Source organism: Bison bison, unplaced genomic scaffold (assembly GCF_000754665.1).
Source record: "Bison bison bison isolate TAMUID 2011002044 unplaced genomic scaffold, Bison_UMD1.0 scf7180017864289, whole genome shotgun sequence".
Classification (NCBI taxonomy): Eukaryota; Metazoa; Chordata; class Mammalia; order Artiodactyla; family Bovidae; genus Bison; species Bison bison.
This window is the reverse complement of record NW_011494861.1, coordinates 7,398,942-7,426,788: the sequence shown is the minus strand read 5'-3', so window position 1 is coordinate 7,426,788 and position 27,847 is coordinate 7,398,942. Positions and strand designations below refer to the sequence as shown.

Here is a 27,847-nt window from a genome sequence, read left to right as displayed (position 1 = left end):
ATTGTGATATAATTCACACACCATATACCCATTTGTTGTTCTGTCATTCATTCATGTCCAACTCTTACAATTTAATGGTTTTAGTATATTCATATAACTGTGCAAAAATCACCAATGTTAGAACATTTTTGTCACCCCAATAAGGAAATCCCATACCTACATTATAGCTATCATTCCCTGATTCTCCACTCCCCTCACCCCCTAGAGTCACAAATCTGCTTTCTGTCTCTATGGATTTGCCTATTCTGAACTTTTTTAACTTTATTTGGGCTGCGCTGGGTCTTCAGTACTTTGTGCGGGCTCCCTGTAGTTGTGGCGCGCGGTTGTCTCGCTGCGGTGGCTTCTCTCATGGCCGAGCGGAGCACGGGCTCTAGGCACACAGGACTGACTCAGCAGCTGCAGCGTGCAGGCTCGGTAGTTGTGGCACACAGGCCTAGCTGCTCCGAGGCAGGAGGGATCTTCCTGGACCCAGGGTCAAACTCGTATGCCCTGCATTGGCAAGCAGATCCCCAACCACGGCACCACCAGGGAAGTCCCCTGAACATTTCATATGAATGGAATCATACAGTACGTGGCCTTAAAGAACCCGCCTGCCAATGCAGGAGACCTAAGAGACAAAGTTTCAATCCTTGGGTCGGGAAGATCCCCTGGAGGAGGAAATTGCAACCCACTCCAGTATTCCTGTCTGGAGAATGCCATGGACAGGGGAGCCTGGTGGGCTACTGTGCATAGGGTCTCAAAGAGTCAGACACGACTGAAGTGACTTAGCATGCACGTGACTCGTTTCTTTCTCTTAGCATGGTGTTTTCCAGGATCATCCATGTTGGAACGGGTATCAGTACTTCATCCTTTTATGGCTGAATAACATTCTACTGCGTGGATATAGACTGCATTTTGTTTATTCGTTCATTATTTTACCTGTTGTTAGACATTTGGATTGCTATGCCTTTGGGGTTGTGATGAGTAATACTGCTGTGGACATTTGTGTTCAAGTTTTGGTGTGGGCGTTGTTTTCATTTCTCTGGGCACATACCTAGGAGTGGAATTGCTGGATTGGGAGGTGAGATGGGTGACCTTTTACACACTGTGGTGACTAAGTCTTTGTGAATCTCACTTAAATCTCACTTAACCATCTGGTTAAGAGCAACCCTGAGGAATCCATAGTGAGATGCCGTCTCTTGTGGGATCCAATGATTTGCCAGTGCACAGAGAACCGAGGGAGGTGGAATGAAGTAGGGGATCTCCACACCCTCCAGGCCAGTGCATAGCACCACTCAAATCTCTTGATAAAAACACAGCTTCCCAGGACTGCCCCGGCGGTCCAGTGGTTAAGATTTCACCTTCCAATGCAGGAGGTACAAGTTCAATCCCTGGTCGGAGAGCTAAGATCCCACGTGCCTTGGGGCCAAAAACCAAAACATAAAACGGAAGCAATATTGTAACAAATTCGATAAAGACTTTAAAAATGGTCCACATCAGAAAAAGAAATGCGTTTTCCCAGGCCCAGCCCCAGAGCTGCTGATTCCATAGGTGTGGTTGGGGCCCAGGAATCTGCATTTGTAACACGCTCCTCTAGCAGCCTGCTCAGGTGTTGAGCATCCCTGCAGTGGACTATAAGCTCCACGAGCTTGGGGAGGAGCCAGAGGCAGGGTCTTTGCCACCTGCAGCCTCTTCGGCAGGGGTGTGGGCTTCCTGAGAGCCAGGGTCTATTGTCTTCAAGTGCAGGGCCCAGTTGGTGGAGAGCCCAGCTGGCAGAGGGGCCAGCACTGCAGCCTGCCCTTCCTCCTTCCCATCGCCCGTCACCCAAGGGGCTCAGGGACCCACGCCAGGCAGGTGGAACTTTCACGGGCAGGTGAAAGAGGAAGGCAGCTCTGGCCTGTGAATCCTGAAGGGCCCCTACTGCCCTCCACAGGTGGCGTCTGTGACCTGCCAGGGCCCCCCTGGCAAAGGTACCAGCTCTGCCCTCCCTCTCACCCCAGGACCAGGTGCCCCCCTGGGGAGCAGTTCCCGCTGCCAAGTCAGGCCATGGGGAAGACAAACAGGATGCGCTTACTGGTGGGGGAGGGGAGAGTCTCTCACAAGTGTCTCTCCTAACTCCATGGCCAGAAAGCCCTTCCTCTCTGCTGAGGGATAGTGGGAGTGCTTCCTGAGGACCGGACCCCAGTGTGAGCACTTTTGTGATCTGAACACCTTGGTGACCTGTGCTGGACACAAGATCACTGAGGCTTGGAGAGGGAGTCACTTGCCCCTGGCTGCCCAGCTCGGGAGCAGGGAGGCTGGGACTGGATGGAGCAAGGTTTTATTATTAACTTCTCAAAAAGGCAGGGCCAGATCTGAGAGCAAGTGCAGCCATCCTCTGTGAACATCTTGGGGTGGCTTCTTCTCTGAGTCCTGTCCAGGATAGATACCCAGAAGGCGTGTAAGGTTCCTGCAGAGCCAGGTCCCGAGAGACAGAGTGGTCCTCGGGCCAGCCACCTCATTCTGTCAATGGAAGTCCAGAGACGGCAGGACACTCGCTTGGGATCATAGAGCGAATTAGCAGCAAAGTCTGACCACCTGCCTCCCATCCTTCTCAGTCACAGAGCAGAAAGGGACCTAAAAGTCAGCTATGGCGAGGGCCACCCTGCAGGGTAAGAGTGGCAAGCTTGGGGTCAGAGAGCAAAGCCAGCCCTTCCTGCCAATGGGGGCGTCTCTCTGGGTTTCAGGGAACCCCTTAACCTTGTTCCAGAAGAGCTTGTTCCCATCTTCATCCTGATCCCCTTAGTGTGGGAAAGGAGGCTGGGGTAAAGCAGAGGATCTTCATTCATTCATTCCTTAGTTCATTCACTCATCCATTCATTCATCCATCCTTCCATCCATTCATTCATTCCTTAGTTCATTCATTCATTCACTCTAAAAGTGTTTATTGAGCATCAGCTGCAAGCTAAGTACCGTGCAGAGTGCTGGAGTGTCTCAGGTCTCTGAGACTGCAGGGCTCTTTCCTCACTTCACCTGGGTCATTACCATCCAGAAAGAGTGGCCCTCTCTCTTCCAGATCTCTGGTGATTTGACTTCCTATGCCAAAACCCGGTGGCAGCCTTGTTTTCTTGGGTGAGAACCGCCACGGGACAGAACTGGCCAGGCCGACTGCCTGCACACTCAGCCGCCCACCCGGCTGCAGTGCATGCCTCTTCCAGTCCCGGCTGAGCGGCTGTCAGCCTGGAGAACCGGTGCCGGCCTCCCAGGGATCGGCCAGGGTAGTCGGGCGGCTTGTGCATCCGCTTCATTAATAATGAATCGCCGGACGCCTACCGCACCTCCCGCACCTCTCGCCAGTCACCTCGTTGACTTGGTGGGAGTCTCAACAGCCACGGTGCACAGAGCCAGGCTCCCTCTGAGACACCCGGGGAAGCCTGAAGAAGCAGCTGCTCCCTGAACCCCCAGGCTGCCACCCTGATGGGAGGCACGCTCCCTCCCCCTCCTGCTGTCAGAGGACGGCAGTGTCGCTCATTGGTCGAGAGTTACTGGCAGCCCAGCCCTGCCAGACACAGCTGGGCTGGGGGCTCAGGCAGAGCCAGACCAGGGTGGGGCAGAGGACGGACCTGCAGAGAAGGGAGAGAAAATGGCATCACCCCCCACCCCTGGATTTCTGAGTTCTATCTGATCAGATCTTTTCTAGCACATTTCTGGAAATTTGACTCCCTTCTGTCTGAGACCACATGGGCTTTTTCTACATCATTGCCTTTGGAAATCTTCACTCCTGGCAGCTCCCTCAGCTTCTGGGATAAAGTCTTGTCCCAGGCGGAGCGGGGCTTCCAGGGGCAGATGACCTTGGAGCCCGGAAGGAGAGGGGACGTGGTCAGGAGCTGAGTGCCGGCGACATGCAGGTGTCCTTCGTATGCTCGGAGCACGGCCTCAAGGGCCGGGGCCCCGAGGACCGGCTGGGCCGGCCAGCGGCCAGCAGCCCCAGCCTGGGCACCCGAGGCCGCTTCCGTGCAGTGGCCATGGTGGCCCGGAGTCTGGGACAACTGTCGGTGCAGAGCCTCCCGAGCGCAGGCGACGCCAGCGTGAAGCAGCCCGGGATGAAGTATAGGTATGCAGTGCGCGGGCCTGTGTGGGGCAGGGGTGCCCTCCCCATGGTGTCTGGGGTTGGGGGGGCTTGGCAGAATGTGGGGGGAGAAATAAAATCGAAGTCAGCGTCAGGCCCCAGTCTCATCGGTGGTGGGGGATGATGATGCCTCTTCTCTCCTTCTGCCTGTTTGTTTCCCTTCCTGGGGGCAGGGGATGGAGGTTGTCACTAGAGCTGAGCCCCTCCATGTCAGATGCCGTGTGATACTTCCTCTTCCTGGCAGCCCCAGGACAATGACCACAGGTGCCCTGCCCTCCCCCTGGGCACACAGGCCCTCAGGAATGCCCACTGAGTGGTCTGATGTCTTTGCAGCTAAGCCACCTTGACAAACCTCAGTTTAAGAGTCGGGGATATAGGGTGAACCACGTGGTAGAGTTAACCTTCCCCCACTCCTTGACCTGAGCCGAACCCCAGACCCAGGTTCCTCTACAGCAGCATTCAGGCTCTGCAGGGCACAGGCAGCGGCTGGAGTTCTCTGCTAAGGGCTCGGGCCTGGCTTCTGTGTGTCCCTCTGCTTGGGCCCAGCCCCCCACGTGCTCTGGGTGCACTCGCCCTCACTCTGTTGGTAGAGAGCATGCAAAGGGCCAGTGTCGGCAGGGGGGGGGCCTTCCTGACATTCTTTGCATCCCGTCTTGCCCTACCCAGGGTCTTGCTCAGATGCCCAGTGGGATGCACCCAGATGCAAAAGGAGGGCTGGGTCTGAACCCTGGACCCCTGCATCACCCGGCTAGAGGTCTGGCCTTCCTTTAATTTTTTAATTAATTTTTGTTGAAGGATAGTTGCTTTACAATGCTATATTGGTTTCTTCTGTTTACAGCAAGGCGAATCAAGTTTATATATACATATGTCCCCTCCTTTTTGGATTTACTTCCAATTTAGGTCACCGCAGCACCTTAAATAGAGTTCTCTGAGCTATACATTCCGTTCTCCTTAGTTATCTATTTTATACGTGGTATCAATAGTGTATATATGTCAATCCCAATCTCCCAGTTCCTCTACCCCTCTTTCTCCCTTGGCACCCATATGTTTGTTCTCCACATCTGTGTCTCTGTTTCTGCTTTGCAAATAACAGTGGAATATTATTCAGCCATAAAAACAAATGAAACTGGGTCATTTGTAGAGACATGGATGGACCTAGAGAGTGTCACACAGAGTGAAGTGAGTCAGGAAGACAAAAACAAACATCATGTATTAGTGCATGTGCAATCTGGCCGTTCTTACTCATGAGTTTCTCTGTACTTAGAGCCTTGAGCACTTTGAGAATGATGTTCCAGGGAGAGGGTAGTTCTTACCACAAATCATCTTCAGGAACCAGAAAAGCTAAGTTAGGTCCCTGGCTCCCAACTCTGCTCTCTGAGACTCAAATCACACAGGCCACCAACCTCAGAAAAAGCTGCAGAAGAATCTGGTTGTATTTGAGGAGAATGGGTTTCTAGCTGATATTGGTTGGTACCAACTTGGAAAGTATTGAAAGAATGGATCCTAAGAAATGAGCTGTGTGGCTTAAACCTCTAGCTTAAACCTTAAACCAGTGCCCAGAAGATGGACCTCATGTGAAGGACCCGTGTCATAAGTCCCAGGCCCCTCGAGATGAATTCTGAGATAACAAGGCCTTTTGCATCTCCACCTGTAACCCTCCTGCCCTGGATCTTTGGGGACATTTGACATGCTTTTATGGGTCTCTGGGGTACAGAGCTTTTGTTCCCATCCTCTCAATTCAGTAAGGGCAATTTCTTTTCTAGAAACTCTGGTGGTTTATCTTTTGTTAAGTGGGAACCAAAAACTAAGAGTAAACAGAATCTGTTTTTTAGTTTAGATACATGTTACCTGCCGAGACTTTTAAGTCAATCCTAAGATCAAAAGAGTGAGACCATTTCTAAAAGTATGAAGGAGAATGTACACAGGAAATGTGGCTATTGACAGGATTTCCCTGCCAAGATCTTAAGATCCATTGAAGATTGGACATCAAAGAGCCTGAATGCTTAAGATTCCTGTGTGCACCTATGTGTGTACATCCGTGTGTGTGTGTGTGTGTGTATCTATGTGTGCACCTATGTGTGCATCTGTTTATGTGCATCTGTGTGTGTGGATCTTTGTGTGTACATCTCTGTATGTGCACCAGTGTGTGTGGATCTGTGTGTGTGTGCACTTGTGTGTACATCTGTGTATGTGCATCTGTGTATTTGCACCGGTGTGTATGGATCTGTGTGTACATTGGTGTGTGTGCATCTATGTGTGCATCTGTATGTGTGCACCTGTGTGTGCCTCTGTGTGTGCACTTGAGTGTGCACCTGTGTGTATCGATCTGTGTGTGTGCATCTGTGTGTGTGTATCTCTGTATATCTACAGCTGTGTATGCATTTCTGTGTGTGTGTACCAGTGTGTGTGTACCTGTGTGTATGTGTATCTGTGTGTATGCATGCCTGTGTATGTGTGTGTGTGACATGCTGGAAGCACTGAAGGTGAGACAGGCAGCATAGGGAGGTGCTCACTGGGCCAGAGGGTTCAGAATCTGAGACCCCAGCCCCAGCTTTCCATCCTGGGGGACCCCACCTGTCCTTACAGGTGGCAGGGCCTGGGAAGCTTGCCCTGGCAGTAAGAGGGAGAAGGTGGGCTCATTTCCCTGTAGGTGTGCAGTCTCAGAGCTGAAATGGAAGTCAGAACCCAAACCACCGGACAGCTCTGCTGAGTATGGGGTCCCTGCCTGACGGGGTTGTTCCATGATGACTCTCCCAGGATCACAGCCAGGGTACATGCAGGTGGGAGCTACAGGGGGCCTGATCCAGGACCACCCGCTACTGACCACCTCCTTAAGGAGCTGGCCCTTCACAGTGGCACTGAGGGTGATGTGGCCTGTACCACCAGGGTGCCACAGTCTTGCCAAAGGGCCCCTTTGGCACTGAGCAATAGAGGTGCTCAGTGTGGAGGAGGGGAGACACCAAGACCTGTGAGTAAAAAGAGGGTCCTGCATTGGATCCTGAGGGTCTGGCCCCAAGGCCTGGGCTTCTCAGCCCCACCTCACGCCAACAAACACCCCCAGGACCTGTGGCTGCCAGATGCAATCTGATGGCAAAGGTCTGGTAGCCCAGATCCGTCGTAGGGAGCCTGGAGTCTGGGGGCGGGCAGAGCTGTAAACAGATAATACCCCACAGGGTGACAGCTGACAGGAAACCCCAGCATCCCTGTCCATCAAACCATCTCCAAGGCCAAGTTGCTTTCCATCACCTGACCACATTTTTGTCCTCCTCCCAGATGGCTGAAGTGAAAGGCCCTGAACAGCTATTTTTAAAGGATGTGTAATTGCCTAGAATGTGAAATACAGTGTTCAAGGGTGCGGCCCATTGGGGTGGGAGAGGGGGGGTGCGCCATGATAAACATCACTGTTTTCCTCCAGCAAAGTTTAAATCCCTGAGTCCTCATTAGCCATTTTTCCAGACCACAGGAGGGACAGGAGACAAATTAATAAAGACTAACATTATCGGGGTTTAGGGATTTAGCCAACTATTTTATCACTGTGGCGAGTTTTAATTAGGGGAAGAAAACCTGTAGGAAATGATTTCCCCATGTAGAAAGTTTTGAGTGGCAGCGTGTCTCCAGCCCAGGTCCACACGAGGCTGTGCTGTTAGGCTGCCCCCACCCTCACCAAGCTGCCATATTTATAAAACTTCCAGCCCGGAGATACCCTGTCCTTTCTCATTCCTCCTCCGGAGGCCTGGCAGCGGATGGCAGAACTAATACCATCATTTTAACAGGGAAACAAGTTGAGCGGGGTAATTGCAGCATGGCGCCGTGTCCTAGTTTTGCTAAATTATTCCTGTGGGCGGTGGGTGGAGCCACAGCTGCATCACCAAGCACTCGGAGGAAACTCGGAGCCCCTTCTGATGGGCAAGGGCGGTCGCCTCTCTTCAGCCACAGACACAGGTGGGCTCAGCCTGCTGTCCTGGGTCCTCACCTGTCTGCTGCTAAAGCCGCCCAGCCCCTGAACAAGCTGTAAGTGCCGGCACTTGGTTGCACGCTGATGAAGGGCAGTTGCGGGAGGACAGGCCTAAAACTTCACCTTCTGCAGAGCCTGGCCGGGATATCGCTCCTCCACTATCATGCCTGGGGGTGGTTCTAGAGAGGTGGGATGCTCAGTCTCCCTCCCAGCACCTGGATTTATCCAGACCAGGTGCCCAAGTCTTCAAACACCCAGGCATCACAAACAAGGTTCTAAAGGTTTTCATGACTGTGCTCATTTCCAGGGGAGGGGCTTCTCAAAGGGGTTTATGACCCAAAATGGTTAAGACCACTGATTAGAACTTTTAGTCCCTGATGCTTTGTTATCAGACCACTCCTAAGCAGCTTTCTAATTTCTCACCACAAGTATGTTTCTCACCACAAGTATCTCACACAAGTATGTGTGAGATAAACTAGCTAACCTACTAAAAAGAACTGGCCTGATGCAGGGTCTATAAGTGATGTCATTGTGCTTTTCTTTCTTTCTTTAATTCCTTTTTAATTCCTATTTCTTTATACATAACAAAACACAAGTTCACTTTCTACTTAGCAAGCAACATCAATTCAAGCATGATTTAAACTATATAAGAAAACGTTTAAAGAATGTGTTCAACTCATCAGCTCTTGAATTTCATGCATACTGTATTTCAGATCTCTCCTCTCAAGTCAGAAGCAAATCAAGAATATTCCAAGTATTTTTTCCTTGTTTTTGGAGATATAATTGACCCATAACATTGTATAAGTTTAAGTTACAATGTGATGACTTGATACATTTACCTGTTGCGATGTGATCACCACCATCGGTTTAGTTAACATCTGTCACCTCACAGAGTTATGAATCGCGCCTCTTTCTAAGTTCATAAACCAAGTGGCTCTGGGTTGGAATGTGCAAGCAATGCTGAGGGCATTAGTAGATTATTTCATTGATTTATAGGGTAAAAAAAAAAAAGGTGGGGGGAAACTTGAGTTCCCTTTTTAACATGGTAACATTTAAAGCCTATTAGATTTATACATTGTTTCTCGAATAAGGAAAAGGCTGCGGTCCACCCCCTCCCACCCCACCCTACCCCAGTTCTGTGCTCTCTTGAAAATGAGACTCCTGCAGAGTCAGTGTTCTGCGTCCCTTTGCCCAGGCACATGTTATCCCATTTCATCCTCACAGCAATCCCCTGAGAGAAGCAGCATCGCAAGCCCATTCTGTAGATGAGCTCACTGAGGCTTCAGGTGGTTACATGATACACGCAGGGGCAAGCATACAGCCAGGAAGGTCGAAGCAGGGCTTGATTTACAGCTTCTGAGCCTCTGCCTGTAGCCACTGCCGATCCACTCCCCTCCCTGGAAAAGAAAACAGCTGCTATTATGTCCTCATTTAGGAAAACTACCAGCATATCCTGTAGGAACAGTGGGCCAGTGGCTGGGCTGATTTTAATGGAAACGTAACGAGAAAGCTGGACAATTTAGAACTACTAATATTTGGTGACAAACTGTTATCAAACTGCTTACAAGTTTATTCTATCCACCCCCGATCAACAACCAGCTGTGATGTGGGCAGGGTCCAGGGATCTTGTAACTGGGGAAACTGAGGCTGCAGGTCAGAGAGGGGAGGGTCAGGCTAGCCCCATACCTGCTTCCCAGGGGACCACCCACGTGGGGTAGAAAAACAGGACACAGCACCCACTGAAGTTAGAAACATCCAAGGGCCCTGGGAAAGGAGGCTGGGGTCCACCCTGTGCATCTCTCACAGCTCTCTCGCTTCCCACCCGTGGGGTATCACAGCTCGGGCTGGTCCCAGGACCGAGATGTCTCAGGAGGGAGGTGGACTCGCACCCTGCCACTTGTCAACCTCACCATCTGGCGACTTCCATAAAGGGCTGGAATGAGGGCCACCACTGGGGTGGGGAGCGTGTTCTCAAAGTCTGGGTGGAATCCAACTTCCTCCCCAGGGTGCTCTTCTGTAAAACAGAATATCAGAAAAAGGGGATTGCCTGCTGCCCTGAGCTTTTGGGGAATCGGTGACAGGGCCACCCTGCCCGCTGCTGTCTGGCAGGCTCCAGCCCAGCCAGCCTTGGCAGGAGGGATGGGCCAGGCCGGACAGGAAGCCCAGGCCTCAGCAGGGCACTGCTGCCCTCCGTGACCCCCTGAGGGCATTAATGACAGCCTGCAGCTGGTCCCCATGGACCTGGGACAGACCCCATCTGGCAGGCACTAAGTAGGCCTGTGGTGGGGCCCCGGGCAGTCTGCGCAGCTATGGCCACTAATCCTGACCAGGACGTGTGCCGCCAGGAGTCAGTCTAGCTCTCGCCCTCCTCTGTGGCTCTGGCTGGGGGTCAGGCCTGCTGTGGGCATGGGCACCTCTCAGTGGAGCTCTCATCTCCCCCCATTCCTCCTGCAGAGAGACAGGGCCGGGGGCCACATGGCCCAAGGGATGTGGGACTAACTTGTCCTGTACTCCACAAAGAGGGGAAATGAAGATACACAAAACACAAACGTGACACTAAAGAAATGCAAAGAGAAGCTTCTTATGAGAACAGGGCCGCAAGGCCTGAACCAGTCTTATTTCAGCCCATGAAACAACTCGGGGCCCGGCCCGTTCCATGTTTTCTCCCCACGGTGGCTTCGGGGCCCTGCGGTGGTCAGAGCATGGCCTGGCCCAGCAATATGGCCGTGCCCTGGCATGTGGGGGACAGTTGGCCCTTTACCCCAGGGTGGGTGAGCAGCAGGCTTCTCTCCAAAGGACCCCTGGCCTTCAGAGCCTTTAATGACATGCATGGGGGGTTCGGGAGACTGGGCAGTGAAAACAATGGGTCCTGCCCTGAGCTGCTGAAAACTCACACCACGTTTGTCTTCCAGGAACCTGGGCAAGTCGGGCCTGCGGGTCTCCTGCCTGGGGCTCGGTGAGTGTGGGGGCCTCTTGGTGCCATGGTGACCACGGGAACAGGGGCGGTGGGAAGGCTGAAGGGCTCACCTCTGGGGGTGAGGGGAGGGAGCTGCATCCAGAGCCAGGATTGTGGGGGAAGGAGAGGCTTGGTTGCCATGGCAACCAGGAGGCCATGGGGGAGGGGCCTAGGACAGGAGGGGGACAGAGATCCAGCCTTCGTGAACACCAGGGCACTCTACACACACAGCCCCCTGCCCAGCAGCAGAGAACCAAGGAAGCCCCCTGTCCCTGAAGCCAGCACCTTCTTTCCTTACATAACAGGGTCCCTCATGAAGAGCAGTTGGATTTTGCCCTTTTTTTCCTTTTGCCAGATATGACCTCTGTTCCGAGAACATGCTGTCTCTCCACCTCACAAGGCACACGTACACCCACCCACCCACACACACATATACATACACATACACACCACCCAGCAAGCATGAGGACACGGCTGTCAGACCAGCGCATCTTCAAAGAGACAGCCCTGGCCCCGCTGCCCACAGGGTGTCCCCGGAATAGGAGTTGCAGTGGCAAGAGCCCCAACAAACCCATCACCGCCCGCCAGCCAGCTGCCTGCTCTGGGCGCTTACTGTCCCCTTGGTTCCTTGACCCCAAGAGACAGAGACTTGCCCCAAAGGCCAGATGTCCACACATGCCCAGCACACGCTCTCACAGAGCAGCAAGGTGGCCCATGGCTGCCTTCTCCCCCCACCGCCATGTCCTGCTACCCGAGGTCTAAGCACCCTGGGGAGAACTAGCATCCCTGGGGGCATTCTCTGACTTCAGCCTGTGTCTCTCCTTCTAGGAACATGGGTGACCTTCGGAGGCCAGATCACTGACGAGGTGAGATGGGGCTCGCTCATTCCCCCAGGCCCCAGAGAGGGCCACCAGCACCCCGAGCATGTGGTAAAGTCTTCCAAATGTACCAGGTGGTCGGCGCTCAGGGCGGCCTCCATGGCTCCCTCCTTCTGTCTCTCCAGGGTGCCCTGGGGGACAGCAGAAAGGGTGAGCCAGGCAGTGGTGCTAACACCCAGCAGCTGGGTGCCTTGAGACTTCAGCAGATCCTTTAAAGTCCCAGAAACTCAGGTTTCTCATCTGTGTGACACCCGCCCCACAATTAGGAGAATTCCAAGAGAGCTCACTTTCGGAATCATCAAGCCCTAAGCGATCTCTGCTGCTGCTACAGAGGATGCCCACGTGGCTTTGAAACTTCAGTAAATGTCTGTCAAGAGCATTTAGAATGCAGATTGAGGGACTTCCCTGGTGGTCCAGTGGCTAAGACTCCCCGTTCCCAATGCAGAGGGCCTGGGTTCGATCCCTGGTCGGGAAACTAGAACCCACATGCCACAACTAAAGATCTTGCATGCTGCCACGAAGATCAAAGGTCTTGCGTGCTATAACTAAGACCCAGCAGAGCCAAATTAAAAAAAAAATTAGAATGTAGATTTGCAAATTTGCTACAAACTGAAGACCAAGCAGATGAATGTTTGACTGAGCTGCTAACTGCACATGCCCCAGAGCCAGCTTTCGTGGGACACACTGCCACGGGATGGACCTGCTGGGGCTTCTGTCCCCACCCTGGGATGCAGCATGGCCAGTGTCTGTCCTGAAGAGGATGATGATTCCCAGGCTGGTATGCACTTCTGGGTAGGAAATGAGTATCTTGGAAGTGAGAACGATGGTATTTGCTCAGAGAGCTCAGAACCTCTGCATGAGATGCTGTCTGCCTTCACATCCACCCTGCTTACTGTTGGGAAGGTTGCATTTAAAAAATGAATAGGTACTCAGTCATGTCCGACTCTCTGAGATCCCGTAGACTGTAGCCCACCAGTCTCCTCTGTCCGTGGGATTCTCCAGGCAGGAATACTGGAGTGGATTGCCATGCCCTCCTCCAGGGGATCTTCCCAACCCAGGGATTGAACCCGTGTCTCTTGCGTCGCCTGCATTGGCAGGCGGTTTTTTGCCACTGTGCCACCTGGGAAGCCCTTAAAAATATAAATTAGTTCATTTGAGACCTTTAGCTATGATTGCTTAGTTACTTTTCGAAGGGAAAGCTTGGCTTCTGTCACCATCTAGATGCATTTCATTTGCATTCTGGTTCCTTCTGTGACCGTAGCTGTTACAGAACTGTTGATATTCGCCCCTGCTCTGAGGCTCTAGGTCTGAGCTATCTCAGGGTAAAGTTGGCAGTCTTCAAGGTCCAGGCAATTGTTCCACTTCAGCCACCAGATTGGTTCCAAGTACTTAGAAGGTCAGAGCCCTGGAGTCCACGTGCTTTACCCTAAATAAATTGAGTCTGATTCCCCTGCTTCCCTTTCGATGTGGAAGAATTCTGTCAAGGATGTGGCTTCATTTCTGAATGGCATTATTAGCTACACTGTGTGTGATGTCCTTGTGGGAAAGATACAAAGAAGTGGTCGGATGGTAACCATCCAATTAAGTGACTTCTTCAGCAACAGATCCATCGCAGCCAAAGAGTATTGATTAATGATCCAATGACAGCCACAGCTGGCTCCGGCCTCCCCCGTGTCCCCATCAGGGACATAGTGACACATATGAAGACATTGGAAGTCATTTGCAAATGACACAAAGCTGGAAGGACGGTGGATATAACAGATGACAGATTCAGGGTTCTAAAAGGCCCTGACAGGTGAAAATGACTGAACAAAAGAGCAAGCAGAATTTTTGTATTAAATCCTACAGTTAGTGTCCCAAAAAATCAATACATCAAGACTAAGGGGCCCACCTTGCTATGGTTCACATGAAGAATGCCTGGATTTTATTCTTCAGCTGACTGCCTGGTCTGAGCCAGCGGGGTTAGTGCTGCAAGGAGACAAAGCAAAGACCATCTGGGCTGCAGAGAAACACATGTGCGGCCCCAGGCCCACTGGGCACTCCAGCTGCGTGAGCCCACCTGGAACACTGTGTCCCTTACTAAGTTCACGTCCAAAGGAAGGCATTCAGCGTGCTGTGGAACTCAGAAACAGAGTTCTGTTTTTAGAGTTACTTCCTGTGTACAAGACACTGTGCCCAGATGCCAGGGAGACCCAGAAATGAGGAACCAGTGGATTTACTGTGGCAGAGGGGTGTGTCCTGGCTGGACTTGGAAAATATTAGTAAGTGATGGCCCCAGGGAGTTGGTGATGGACAGGGAGGCCTGGCGTGCTGCGATTCATGGGGTCGCAAAGAGTCGGACACGACTGAGCGACTGATCTGATCTGATCTAATCTGATGGCCCCGGGGCCAAAGCTGGTCCCCAGCCTGATTTCTTTTTATTTTTTGTTTTTCCTTTCTTCTTAAATATATGAAACGTAAAATTTGCCATTTTAATCACTTTTCCTGTAGTTAAAATAAGCATAATGTAAAATGTGCCATGTTAACCATTTTTGAAGTATACATTTATTAAGTATACAGTTATCTTGAAGTAAACAGGTATTAACATCAACTTTGCCATGCAACCATCACTGTGTTCTATTTCCAGCATTTTTCATCACCCCAAGCAGAAACTCTGTGCCCAGTAAGCCAAAAGCCCCCAGTCCCTGGTCACCTCTTATCCACTCTCTACCTCTATGGATTCCACAGCCATTTTTGTAAATAAAGTTTTTTCGGCAGGCAGCCACGTCAGTTCATTTACATATTGTTTGTCGCTGCTTTCAGGCTGTGAGGGCAGAGTGGAATAGTTGCCACAGAGACCATCTGGTCTGAAAAGCCTGAAATATTTACCCTCAGCCTCTTTACAGAAAAGGATTGCTGTCAGCCATCCTTTGGGGTCACAGCAGCATCTGCAAATATCTGTGGGTTGTTGTCCCAGGGAAGGGGACTTCCATGGGTCAGGCAGGGAGGCAGGAAGCACTTGGTGTTAGTAGACCTCACATCACATGGCAAAGTGCCAGAGCTGCCCTGGACAGAATCAGGTTTCCAAACTCTAGTTCAATGCCCTTTCTGTGATCTTACACAGCTGTTCAGGTAGAAAATGCCCCCTCGGGCCCATGTTCCAAGCAGCCTGGGCAATAAAAATTTAATACAAATAGTGGCTGAGAACTTTACATTTATTATGGCTCTCAATCCTCTATCAACTCAGAGAGGTGGGTGCTGTTATCCCATTCTGAAGAAGCAGAACCTCCAGACTGAGCAGGTGCCCAAGGTCACACCTGGAGAGCCATGCAAGGGGACCCCACCTGGGCTCCTTGCCTCAGAACCAGCAGCCCCTCCCAGATCTGGGGCAGGACGCTGTCCCCTAGAGGGGGTGATAGGGAGGTGGCCCACGTGTCTTCCAAAGTTCCTTCTGCCTCCAGCCTCTGAGACTCTGACATTGGAAATAACTGAAAGTCACAAAACAGAAACTCCATTACACAAAACAGGATGCACCCACAGAGAGAAAGTCTTTAGAAGCCATGTTTGATGACTGGCATGGAGACAGGACCATGATGAAACAGCACAGAAGACAGTAGAGACAGCTGTCTGTATGCCACAGTTGCAGTGTTGCAGGGAAAAACCATATGATTGTTGTTCAGTCGCTAAGTCATGTCTGACTCTTTGCAATCCCATGGACTGCGCACACCAGGCTTCCCTGTCCTTCACATCTCCTAGGGTTTGCTAAAACTCATGTCCATTGAGTCAGTGATGCCATCCAACCATCTCCTCCTCTGTCACCCACTTCTCCTCCTCCCCTCAATCTTTCCCAGCATTGCGGTCTTTTCCAAGAGTTGGCTCTTCGCATCAGGTGGCCAAAGTATCGGAGCTTCAGCTTCAGCATCAGTCCTTCCAATGAATATTCAGGGTTGATTTCCTTTAAGATTGACTGGTTTAATCTCCTTGCAATCCAAGGGACTCTGAAGAGTCTTCTCCAATACCATAGGAAAGCATTTACTTAGAAAAATCTGGAAAAGAAATTGCACCAAAATCATAGCAGACCAAAAATCAGCCCTGATAATTCCCAGATTCCCCCATTCTCTTTCTGTTCACAGTCACCCAAAGGCACTGTCCTGGGTGTAATTAGGATTGTCTTCAGATCTTTCTTCCTCTGTCTGCTCATGCTGTCTGAGCACCTGCCCAAGGCCAGGTCCCTGCCCTTGGGCTGCTGTCTGTCTGGAGAGTGGGACAGATCACAGATCCTAAGCATATCCTTAAAAAAAAAAAAAAAAAAAACTGAATAATCAGAGTAATTTGGTTTTTAATTTTATTTATTTATGTATTTGTTTTTGGCTATGCTGACTCTTTGTTGCTGTGCATGCGGGCTTCTCATTGCAGTGGTTTATCTTGTTGTGGAGCATGGGCTCTAGAGTGTGCAGACTTCAGTAGTTGCAGCGCCTGGGCTCAGCGGGTGCAGCTCCCAGGCTCCAGAGCACAGGCTCAGTAGTTGTGGTTCAATGGCTGAGTTGCTCCACAGCATGTGGGATCTTCCTGACCAGGGATCAAAGCCGTGTCTCCTGCACTGACAGTTGGATTCCTTACCACTGAGCCCCCAGGGAAACCTCGTAAGCACGTCTTAGTCCCGATAAGAATACGTTAAATGAACGATGAAGAATGCATTCTTTTCCTGTGGCTGCTGTAAGAAATTAACCACTAACCGCGTGGTTTAGAACAATAGACATTTATTCTCTCATGGTTTTGGAGGCCAAAACCCAAAATTGGTATCACTAGGCTGAAATTAAGGTCAGCAGGGCCACACTTCCAGTGGAGGCTTGAGGGGAAAATCCTTCCTGACTCTTGCAGTGTCTGGGGGCTGCCTGCAGTCCTCGGCTTATGGCCACACCACCCCAGCCTCTGCCTCTGTGGTCACATCCTCTTCTCCTGTCTGTGTCAAATCTCCTGCAACCTCCCTCTTATAAGGACAACTGTGGTGGCATTTAGGACTCACGTAGCTCATTCCGGTGCTTCCCAGGTAGCGCAGTGGTTTAAGAATCCACCTGCCAATACAGGAGATGCAAGAGACTCGAGTTCAATCCCTTGGTCGGGAAGATCCCCTGGAGAAGGAAGGAAATGGCAACCCACTCCAGTATTCTTGCCGGGAGAATCCCATGGACAGAGGAGCCTGGTGGTCTACAGTCCATGGGGTCACAAAAAGTCAGACGAGACTGAGCGACAGACACAACTGAACGACTAAGCACGCATAGTTCATTCAGGAGAATCTCCCTTAATTTAATCACATCTGTAAATGTAACATGAATGTTACCTAAGGTGACATTCACAGATTCTGGGACCTAATATCTTTAGGAGCCATTAGTGAGCTGACTACAAAGAACAGGAAAACAGAGAAAGGAGGACTGGGAGGCAGACATGAGAGAGTAAGCCACTTGATGACCCAGAGCATTCCAGCCCAGGGGACAGACAGGAAGAAAGGAGGAGAAACAGGAAGAGGAGGAGGAAGGGAGGGCTCCTGGAGAGAAGGCAGTTGTTTTGGAAATGTTACACTTGAGCCCCAGGAGGGAGAAGAGGAGCCAGTCTACTCTGGTGGGGGATGGGAATTCAGAAAACTCCCCCACCGAAGAGCCTTCCTACTCTGATGACAGCAGCTGACTGATGGGGGTAGCTTTGACCTGCTCAGCCTCTGAAACCTTTGGGATTCACTGCCAATATTTGAAACAGATTTTACACCCTCTCCCCAATATCAACACCCTCAGATAGGTAGATGACACCACCTTCCTGGCAGAAAGTGAAGAGGAACCAAAGAGCCGCTAGATAAAAGTGAAAGAGGAGAGTGAAAAAGCTGGCTTAAAGCTCAACATTCAGAAAACTAAGATCATGGCATCTGGTCTCATCACTTCATGGCAAATAGATGAAGAAACAATGGAAACAGTGGCAGATTTTCTTTTCTTGGGCTCCAAAATCACTGTGGACGTGACTGCAGCCATGAAATTCAAAGATGCTTGCTCCTTGGAAGAAAAGCTATGACCAACCTAGACAGAATATTAAAAAGCAGAGATGTCAGTTTGTCAACGAAGGTCCGTATTGTCAAAGCTATGGTTTTTCCAGTAGTCATGTACAGATGTGAAAGTTGAACCATAAAGAAGGCTGAGTGCTTAAGAATTGATGCTTTCAAATGCTGGTGTTGGAGAAGACTCTTGAGAGTCCCTTGGATAGCATAGAATTCAAACCAGTCAATCCTAAAGGAAATCAACCCTGAATATTCACTGGAAGGACTGGGGCTGAAGCTGAAGCCCCAGTACTTTGGCTACCTGATGCGAAGAACTGGTTCATTGGAAAAGACCCTGATTCTGGGAAAGATTGAGGGAAGGAGGAGAAGGGGACAACAGAGGATGAGATGGTTGGATGGCATCACCGACTCAATGCACATGAGTTTGAGCAAACTCTAGGAGATAGTAATAGATTGGGACGCCAAAGAATCTGCCATGACTTAGCAACTGAACACAACCCCAATATCCTGGATTTCTGGCTTCTCTTGAAAAATAAAGGGATTTGGTCGCACCAGTCACCTGCCCATAGGCAGCGATTGAGCCTCCCCTTCACCCCACTGACACCCACTGAGCACTGGCCTCCCTCTCTGTACCTTCCTGGCCAGTGGGGATTCTGTGTTTGGTGTTATGAAAAGCTCCTAGAAGCCACAACTGGCTGGCTTTCTGTCCTACAGTTTTTGAGGGTTAAATAGGATTGGCCAAAAAAGTTCATTCAGGTTTTTCTATAGGATCTAGGGACTTCCCTGGTGGTCCAGTGGTTAAGACTCCATGCTTCCAAAGCAAGGCGCATGGGTTTCATCCCTGGTCAGGGAACTAAGATCCCATATGCTGTGCAGCACAGCCAGGAACAAATGTTTTTAAAAAAAAATCTTATGGAAAAACTCAAATGAACTTTTTGGCCCACCCAGTATTACTCACTGTACCCTGGGCTGGCCTGAGAGGGAATATTGGTCCTCTGAGTTGAGCTTCGAGAAATGGCTAGTGGAGGAGTTTGGATCCATGACCCCCGCTGAGAAGGATGTCTGCTGTGTCCAGAAAGCCAGAGAGTTCATTCTCCACTGCACCTTGGAGGGAGCTGTCAATTGCAGGCAGATTTCCTCGGCTCCTTGCCTGGAAAAGCACAGGCCAAGGCCAGAGAGTTATCTGAGGAAGACAGTTTCTCCATCTGCAAACAATCACTTCACCCCCTGCAGTTGCTGGGAAAAATTCAAGGGATTTGACCTCACAGAAACATTCTAGCTGTAGTTTGCATCTGGTCCCATCACTTCATGGCAAATAGATGGGGAAACAAAGGAAACAGTGACAGGCTTTATTTTCTTGGGTTCCAAAATCAGTGCAGATGGTGACTGCAGCCATGAAATTAAAAGACGCTTGCACCTTGAAGTAAAAGCTATGGCCAGCCTAGACAGCATATTAAAAATCAGAGACATTACTTTGCTGACAAAGGTTGGTCTCGTCAAATGAAAGTCACTCAGTCATGTCCAACTCTTTGCAACCCCATGTTTCGTACAGTCCATGGAATTCTCCAGGCCAGAATATTGGAGTGGATAGCTGTTCCCTTCTCCAGGGGATCTTCCCAACCCAGGGATCAAACCCAGGTCTCCTGCATTGCAGGCAGATTCTTTACCAGCTGAGCCACCAGGGAAATCCAAGAATACTGGAGTGGGTAGCCTATCCCTTCTCCAGGGCATCTTCCTGACCCAGGAATCAAACCAGGGTCTCCTGCATTGCAGGAGGATTCTTTACCAGCTGAGCTACCAGGGCTATGGTTTTTCCAGTAGTCATGGTCATGTATGGATGTGAGAGTTGGACCATAAAGAAAGCTGAGCACCGAAGAACTGATGCTTTTGAACTGTGGTGTTGGAGAAGATTCTGAAGAGTCCCTTGGACTACAAAAAGATCAAACCAGTCAATCCTAAAGGAAATCAACCCTGAATATTCACTGGAAGGACTGATGCTGAAGCTGAAGCTCCAATGCTTTGGCCACATGATGCAAAGAACTGACTCTTTAGGAAAGACCCTGATGCTGGGAAAGATTGAAGGTGGGAGGAGAAGGGAACAACAGAGGATGAGATGGTTGGATAGCATCACCGACTCAATGGACATGAGTTCGAGGAAGCTCCTGGAGTTGGTGATGACAGGTAAGCCTAGCGTGCTGTAGTCCATGGGGTCACAAAGAGTCAGATGCGACTGAGCAACTAAACTGAACTGATCCTGCCAAGGATCGGTTTTTATCATGCCCCTGTTGTGGTCTGTGTTCGTTTCCCAGGACAGTTGGAACAAAGTCCCACAAACTGGGTGGTGTAAAACAACAGAAATTTCTTCAACAGTTCTGGAGGCCAGAAGTCCAAAGTCAAGGTGTCTGCAGGGCCGCGGTGCCTCCAAGGCTCTGAAGGAATTCCATTCCTGTCCCCCAGATCTGCTGGAGGTTGGCCATTCTCGGCATTCCTTGAACTGTAGACCCTTTACCCTAACCTCTGCCTCCATCTTCACACGGCCTCTTCCCTGTGTGTCTGCATCTATTCATATAGACACCACTCATGTCGGATGTAGGACTCACTGTAATGCAGTGTGACCTCATCTGAACTGATCACATGTGCAAAAACCCCGCTGGCAAACAAGGTCACATTCTGAGAGTCTATGTGGATGTGAATTTGGAGGACAGGGTTCAACTCAGTACAGGTGCTAAGCCCTGTGATGACCCAACAGGCAGGGTCCCTGCTCACAAGAAATTCACAGTCCATGGGATTTCCCAGGTGGTCCAGTAGTTAAGACTCCACACTTCCACTGCAGACAGCACGGGTTCAATTCCTGGTCAGGGAACTGAGATCTCATTTGTTGTGTGCTTACCACATTGTTTTAGTTGCGTCCAGCTCTTTGCAACCCTATGGACTGTAGCCCACCAAGCTCCTCTGTCCATGGGATTCTCCAAGCAAGAATACTGGAGTAGGTTGGCATGCCCTCCTCCAGGGGACCTTCCCTACCCAGGAATCGAACCTGCACCTCTTATATCTCCTGCATAGGCAGATGGTTTCTTTACCGCTAGTGCCACCTGGGAAGCCTACTGCTGCTGCTGCTGCTGCTGCTGCTAAGTCGCTTCAGTCGTGTCCAACTCTGTGCAACCCCATAGATGGCAGCCCACCAGGCTCCCCCGTCCCTGGGATTCTCCAGGCAAGAACACTGGAGTGGGTTCCCATTTCCTTCTCCAGTGCATGAAAGTGAAAAGTGAAAGTAAAGTCGCTCAGTCGTATCTGACTCTTAGCAACCCCATGGACTGCAGCCTACCAGGCTCCTCCGTCCATGGGATTTTCCAGTTAAGAGTACTGGAGTGGGGTGCCATTGCCTTCTCCGTGGGAAGCCTACTAGTAAAGCCGAAAAAAAAGAAAAAGATATTCACAGTCCAGAGGCTGTTTCTTTATTCATCCTGGCTTCTTTCTTCTCTGTGGGTCTATGGCTGAGCTGCTTCCACATTCGCCCTGCAGCAGGAGAGGACGTGGGAACACAGGGACAGGGCCTGGGCACTCAGAGGACCTCCCCAGACCTCAAGGTTGAGCTCTGAGCCTCCAGGCCCCACTCCGCCTGGGTTAGCAAGACAGTGCTGCCTGTGAGTAACCCAGATTTTCTCATTTCAGATGGCAGAGCAGCTAATGACCTTGGCCTACGACAATGGCATCAACCTCTTCGATACCGCAGAAGTCTACGCGGCGGGCAAGTACGTTCCTTTTCTCACGGGAAAAAGCAGTGCGGGCCAACCATGGCTTCCTGGGGAAGAGCCGGAGCCTCTGTTGCTCCCAGGACGTGCCCTTCGTTCCCAAGACAATTTGCACCTCCCATTCCCTGCGTGCTCTTCCAAACTCTAAACGGCTGGAGGAGGTGTGTTTTCATGGGGTCAGAATCACAGAGCACTCGGTGACTTGCCAAACTCACGTGTGTTCAAGCAGTGAGCTGACCGCAGCCCCTCTGGTGCCCAAGATGCCGCGCTGGGCGAGAGCGTGATTAAGCTGTAGTTCCGGCTCTCCTGCTGCGCCCGCGACCTGCAGCCAGCCCCGCATGCCTGGCACTCTCACATCTTAATGGTGCAATTAGGGCTGCAGGGAACACAGGGCCCCTCAGGAACCGGGGAGAGCGGGGTCTGCTGAGCCGAGCCCAGCGCTGTAAGAAGCGCTTCCCATCTTGGCAATGAACTTTCCTACTCAATTATGTAAAAGCGCTCTTCAGCCAAGGCCTCTGGCTTCAGTTTTAAAGACTGGCCTGTAATCAAATCATCCACTCTCCTGCATTGGGTTTCCAAAAGTCAGCTTTTGTTTGTGAAATCATTTGTTGGCTCGCTCTCCGTCCTCCCTCTGGCCCCCTGCTGCGTAGGGCGAGCCAAGTTCCCGTCAGCTGAGCCACTCAGCCTGGCCTGCCGTGTGCCATGGCCTCGGGGCCAGCACCTGCCTCTTGGGCTCCAGGTTATTACCTGCAGCCCAGGATAGAGTCCAGAGGACCAAGAATCAGGACCCCAGCTCAGCCTTTGCTCAAGTCCTAGCCCAGGGTCCGAGGGTCTCATGTCCCCAAGGGTCTCTGCTGGGACCCCCTTCCTGAGTCTCCTCCAGTCCCCATCAGTGGCCCTCTGTCCCCTGTTGCTGCCACCCCCCAACCCCTCTGCACTGGCAACAGCTTTCAAGCAGAGTGAAACGCTTTCCAGACAGATGAGCTAAGCCGAAGGGTCAGAGGTGGAAAAGCCAGATGCAGATGCCAAGCCCAGAGGCGTCCCCCGTCTCAAGCACCCCAGCTTGTTCCCTGGCCCTGCGCCTGCCTTGGCTTTGCTGCCCACGAGAGTGTGCGAGCAACAGCTCCCCACAGCCTCCCCCAGCTCCAGATGGCCCTGTGTCCAAGTCCCGCACACCCCCTTTCATGGCAGCCACACTCCTCGAGGCATTGTCTTCACTCCCCTCAGCCTAACTGGACACCCAGGGTGGCATCGCAGGCCAGCACACTGAGTCCCTCTTCTAACCAGAGTGCCAAGCGCCCATCTTACTGAGTCCCCCTGTTTCTCATGCTCTGGGCACTTCCCAGAGAGCTGCAGGATTTCTGCATCCCCGCTGGACAGAGGCCAGTCTTACCAAATTCGCGGCCAGCAGAATTCAAAGCTGAAAGCAACAGGCTTCAGTTGTCACTGCCTGCAGCTCCTATAGCCCCAGGACCTCTGCCTGCTGCCCATCTCCTTCCTTCTTTCCTAATCTTTTGTCCCACCAAGGAGAGACCCAGGAATGAAAGGAAGGAGGCTCGGGGCTGAGTGATTTTCTGTGCATCTTGACCATAAATGAAGAGCCTTCAGAATGGATGCTAAACAGCTTGCAAATTAGAGCCCATGATTTCTGAGTGGATGACTCAGGCACTGTTATAATTGGAATGGAGCACTGGGTATGGATCCTTCTCCGTCTGTTGTTTTTTGCTCAGAAACATTTTGCCACGAGCAGAAAGTTCTTCAAAGTTAATCCAGTGCTGCAGTGCCAAACACGGCTGGAATGGTCAGCGCATGACCCTGGCTGACACGAGTTTGGTGCAGGGCCCAGAGTGACACCAAGCAGACCGGACAGCGGTCAGCATGGCATCCATCTCTCTATTGTTACAAAAGCAAGAAACAAGAGAGACACACACACCCACACTCAGTGCACACACTCATGGGTGCACACCCCCACACTCATGGACACATGCCCACACTCAACACACTCACACTCGTGGATGCACACACCCACACTTGTGGGCACACCCACACTTGTGGACGCACACAAACACACTCGTGGACATGCACACACACTCATGGACACACACAAACACGAACACACTCTGCTGGAAAGTCAGCCCTGAGTACTTGTTGATTGTCTCTGCAAACAGAGAATGTGCTTGGTGAATAAGCTATGTTTTTTTAAAAAAAAAAAACACACTTGTCTGGAAACTTCGCCATGTAATGTTGCCAAGCGTTTTCCCTGGTGAATTTCCGAGGGGCCAGGGAAGCAGCTGCTGCTGGTCTTTCCAAGCAGGACGTCACTCCTCCCTTCTCTGTGGGAGCTGGAGCCACTGTGCTGGGACAGTGGCACATGGCCGTGGCCACCTCCATGGGGAGCAGCCCCCGCTGCTCCCAGGTGCTCTCCTCACTCTGGAATGAGCATCCCGGGCCAATGCAGACATTAGCAGCCCTGGGCCGGGTGGTGTTTTCACCCAGGGGACCCTGTGGCTGATGAGCAAGGTGGGGGTGCGGCTTGGGGTTTCCGTTACCCAATAATGAAGTCCCCATGTCTCGGTCTTTTCTGCAGAGCTGAAGTGGTGTTAGGAAACATCATCAAGAAGAAGGGATGGAGGTAATTAATTCCTCTGCTCACATGCTCCAGCTCCAGGGCACATGCATGCATACACGCACAGGGAGAAGGTTGGAGAAGGCTACAGGAAGGGAAGAGGCCTGCTCTAGGGGCCCCGGGCGGGGTAGGCAGGATCCCACGGCTGTTTCTTCCTATTTGCCGGCAGAGTGCCGACTGTTGGCCTCATGGCCCTGTGCAGCCAGCCTGGCTTTCTAAGACCTGGTGGTCCCAGCATTGTTCTTGCTGGGAAGGGGAGAATGTCCCAGAATAGAGGCAGTCCCTGTGCTTCCTGCAAGGGGAGCCAGCGCTCACAGTATGGGTGGCCACCCCCAGGGAGCCAGGGCCTGAGCCCGGGGGTCAGGAGCCTCCGTCTGGCTTGACACAGAGTTTCCCGCACACCTGGGGTCAGGCCAGGCTGAGCACTTGACTGCACTTTGGGGCCACTTGTGGCCTGTGTGTCTTCATTTTCAGCAAAGTCAGAAGCAGTTAGAAGGCTGGGCCTCCCCTACCTCCACCAAACCCCTCCATCCCCTCCCCTGGTGCACACACTCAGGTGTCCCCCACGCCCTCCTCTGGTACACACACTCAAGTGTCCCCTATCCTGTCCCCTGCGACACACACTCAGGTGTCCTCCACGCCCTCCCCTGGTGCACACACTCAGAGTCTCCACCAGCTCCTGGGGCCTGGATGACTGACACCCTCCTCTTGACCCAACCCAGGTTGTTTCTTCATGGCTCTAATTGATCCCCAAATAAATCCCAGGTCACTCTGTAAGTAAAAGAAACTACAGGTATGAGTGAGTCCCGATGGTGTCTCAGGTAAACACACGAGGAGATGCCTACCAGGTCATCCCACCTGCCTGAAGGTGATACTGGCAGCAGCCAGAGCCTCTGGCTTTGAGGAGCTGTTTCCTGAGCAGTAAACTGCCCCCCCCCCGACCCTCATGGGAAGAAAACACAACCACAGGGGCATTGCTCCCCCATCCCTTGGGAATGGTCAAGGTCAAATGTGGATAGGAGGAGCCATCATCACCCCACCCACCTGTCCCTCCAAGACAAAGTAACAGATGTCAGCATTGCCTCTTGTGGATTTGCGGCGGGAGACCTGAATCCATTCCTTTCCCCCAGGCTTTCAGCCACCCAAGTCTGAGCTCCCAGGAGCATCACCTGCCTATCTCTCGGGTCAGCTCCACCCCAGCCTTTCCCCCAACCTGGTGGCACCCAGGATGCTCCCCAAGGCTGTCCCACACAGCTTTTCTGAAATGCTGCCTCAGCCAGTAGAAAACAGCCATACCGGGTGGTCCCTTATCTCACTCCATCCTCACCAGAGCCCTCCAAGCCCCAGCCAGTCCTGACACTTGACGTCCTCCGAGTCCCCACAGAGCGGCAGCCTTCTGTTCCCTGGACCCTGTCCCCTGCTCCCAAACGTGCCCCTCCTCTAGGCTCCAGGCTCCAGTCACACTAGACTCCATCTCCACCTGGCCCCTCACTGCCCAGCCCTGGTTCCATGGTTAGTTAGCTGCATCCACATAGTTAATCATGTCTATAGGTTTTCTCCTGGCTCGATCCAGGCCCCCGGGCTAGGAACACCCCAAACACTGAGTGATAGAGAAGCACCCTGTTTCACACCCTGTGCTCCCGGGTGAGGGTTTAGGACTCCTGGGTAAGGGCTGAAGACAGTGGGGAGGGTCGGGGAGGGAAGACCCCAAGGGGTCGCACTCAGGAACAGCCCTCCTTCTCTTGTTCCACAGACGATCCAGCCTCGTCATCACCACCAAGATCTTCTGGGGAGGAAAGTAGGTACAGCCACAGGCAACCCCCTGGCGAGGGGCCAGGTCTGCAGAGACCCCTGTGGGTGGGCAGGGGGCAGTCATCCTGGAGGAACGGAGGCTGCCTGGGGTCCGTCCTGGATACGCCAGCCTCAGCACCTGGGCAGCACGCTTTCCTATCTCCTGGAGCAGGAAGCAGGGTACAGGGTGGTGTGTGTGTGGCCATCTTCCCTGGCTCGTGCCATCCCTGTTGAGGGACCCCAAGTTCCAGAAAAGCAGCTTTGGCTGAGTTGCCTTGTGCTCAATCCTTGCTTCCCTTTTATTTTTACTTTTGTGGTTTTGTTTGTTTGTGATTACCAAGGTAACATCCTAAAAATTCTGGAAAAAGCAGAAAATTCCTGAACTGTCCTGTTCACTCCACTTACTCTGGGCCACAGACCACCCTTGCTGTCTTCTGGGAATCTGGCCCCATAGTTTCTCCGGGGCTGGACAAAATAGGCTTCATAGGAATTAGAAATATGATTCATTTTAAGTTTTGAAAAATCCAAGTCAGAGAGAGGGCAAATTGAAAAGCAGACACCCCCGCCCCCCACTGAGCCCCACCGCATCCACGGCAGCCAGGATCGAGGGCAGCCCGGCTCTGCCACAGCTTCTCCACACAAGCAGATCCTCATAGCCTTGTGGTTTTATCCCCAAAATGGAACCAGACTGCAAGTGGCATGCACTGACCTACTTTTTTCACCTAACATTGCGTCATAAACATTTCCCCCGAAAAACGCTTGAAACATTGCACGCACTGTCACCTGTTTTTCAGAGCCGAGACGGAGAGGGGCCTTTCCAGGAAGCACATAATAGAAGGTGAGGAGGGGGCGGGCCTTAGGATGCCCTTGGCATCCTCCTGTGGATGCAAAAGTGAAGAAACCACTGTGCCCCGGCCCCATCCATGCTACAAGCCTGGAGCTCTAGGGACAGCCCAAACCCTGATCCACCCAGGCTCACACGGGGTGGTCCCTCTGGGTCACGAGAGAGGGGCAGGGGTATGAGTGGGTGGGGCTCACGTGACCCTGGGAAGACACAGACAGGCCTGGGTTTCAACCCAGGCTGGGCCCTGTGCCCACTGGGTGACCTTGAGCAAGGGACATTATTTCCCCAGACCTCTGTGGCAGCATCTGTTAAACGCAGGGGAAAAATGCCCACCTCTGGTGTTACAGGAATCAAGAAGGACCCCAGCGAGGTCCTGCGTGTCGGACTCAGCCTGGGGCTCAGCACACGGGAGTCCCGCATGGGGGTGGGGAGTGGGCTGGAATGCCTCGCGTGTCCCAGTTGTTATTGTCTCAGTGCCTTTTCGCCCATGTTCATTTTGTCGAAGTAATACAGTCAGTCCATTAAAAATAAAAGGATTAGGAGGCCTTGCTGCCTGCCCTGCCCTGCCCTGGCGCCCGGCCCTGCACTCCAGCTCTGCAGCTCCGTTCTGAGCTGCTGCCAAGTGCTCAGTGGGCCCCATTGGCCTTCCATGCCATGGACGATCCACTCCATGTCGGGTGGCCTAGCTCCTCCCAGTTCCCTCCCAGACCACTCTAGGAGGCGTCCCCTCCATTCAGTCACAGGACATGTGGCCTGTGGACCCCACCCCCCTCTTTTGGGGGTGTGCCACCTCTTCTCTCATGGCTGTTTGCAATCTCAATGGCCTGTGCCCACATGTGCACCCTGCCGTCCACAGGTCCCGGGGACTGCCTTGTCCCTGTCACCTCTTGCTCACGGGTGAGGGCCCAGGAATGTCTGTGAAGATTGTAACGCACC

General features: G+C 52.1%; 1 protein-coding gene across 1 annotated transcript in view; it reads left to right on the top strand.

Annotated features, from left to right (window-relative positions):
* Window positions 1-3,258: 3,258 nt before the first annotated feature.
* KCNAB2 (potassium voltage-gated channel, shaker-related subfamily, beta member 2) overlaps window positions 3,259-27,847 on the top strand; it is a 37,197-nt gene continuing 12,608 nt past the window's right edge. Inside the window, exons 1-7 of the mRNA XM_010849956.1 lie at window positions 3,259-4,072; window positions 10,955-10,998; window positions 11,827-11,864; window positions 21,571-21,650; window positions 24,238-24,282; window positions 26,030-26,074; window positions 26,862-26,905. Coding sequence (XP_010848258.1) covers window positions 3,861-4,072; window positions 10,955-10,998; window positions 11,827-11,864; window positions 21,571-21,650; window positions 24,238-24,282; window positions 26,030-26,074; window positions 26,862-26,905 — 508 coding nt within the window. The 5' untranslated portion in view covers window positions 3,259-3,860. The remainder of the gene's footprint in view (window positions 4,073-10,954; window positions 10,999-11,826; window positions 11,865-21,570; window positions 21,651-24,237; window positions 24,283-26,029; window positions 26,075-26,861; window positions 26,906-27,847) is intronic.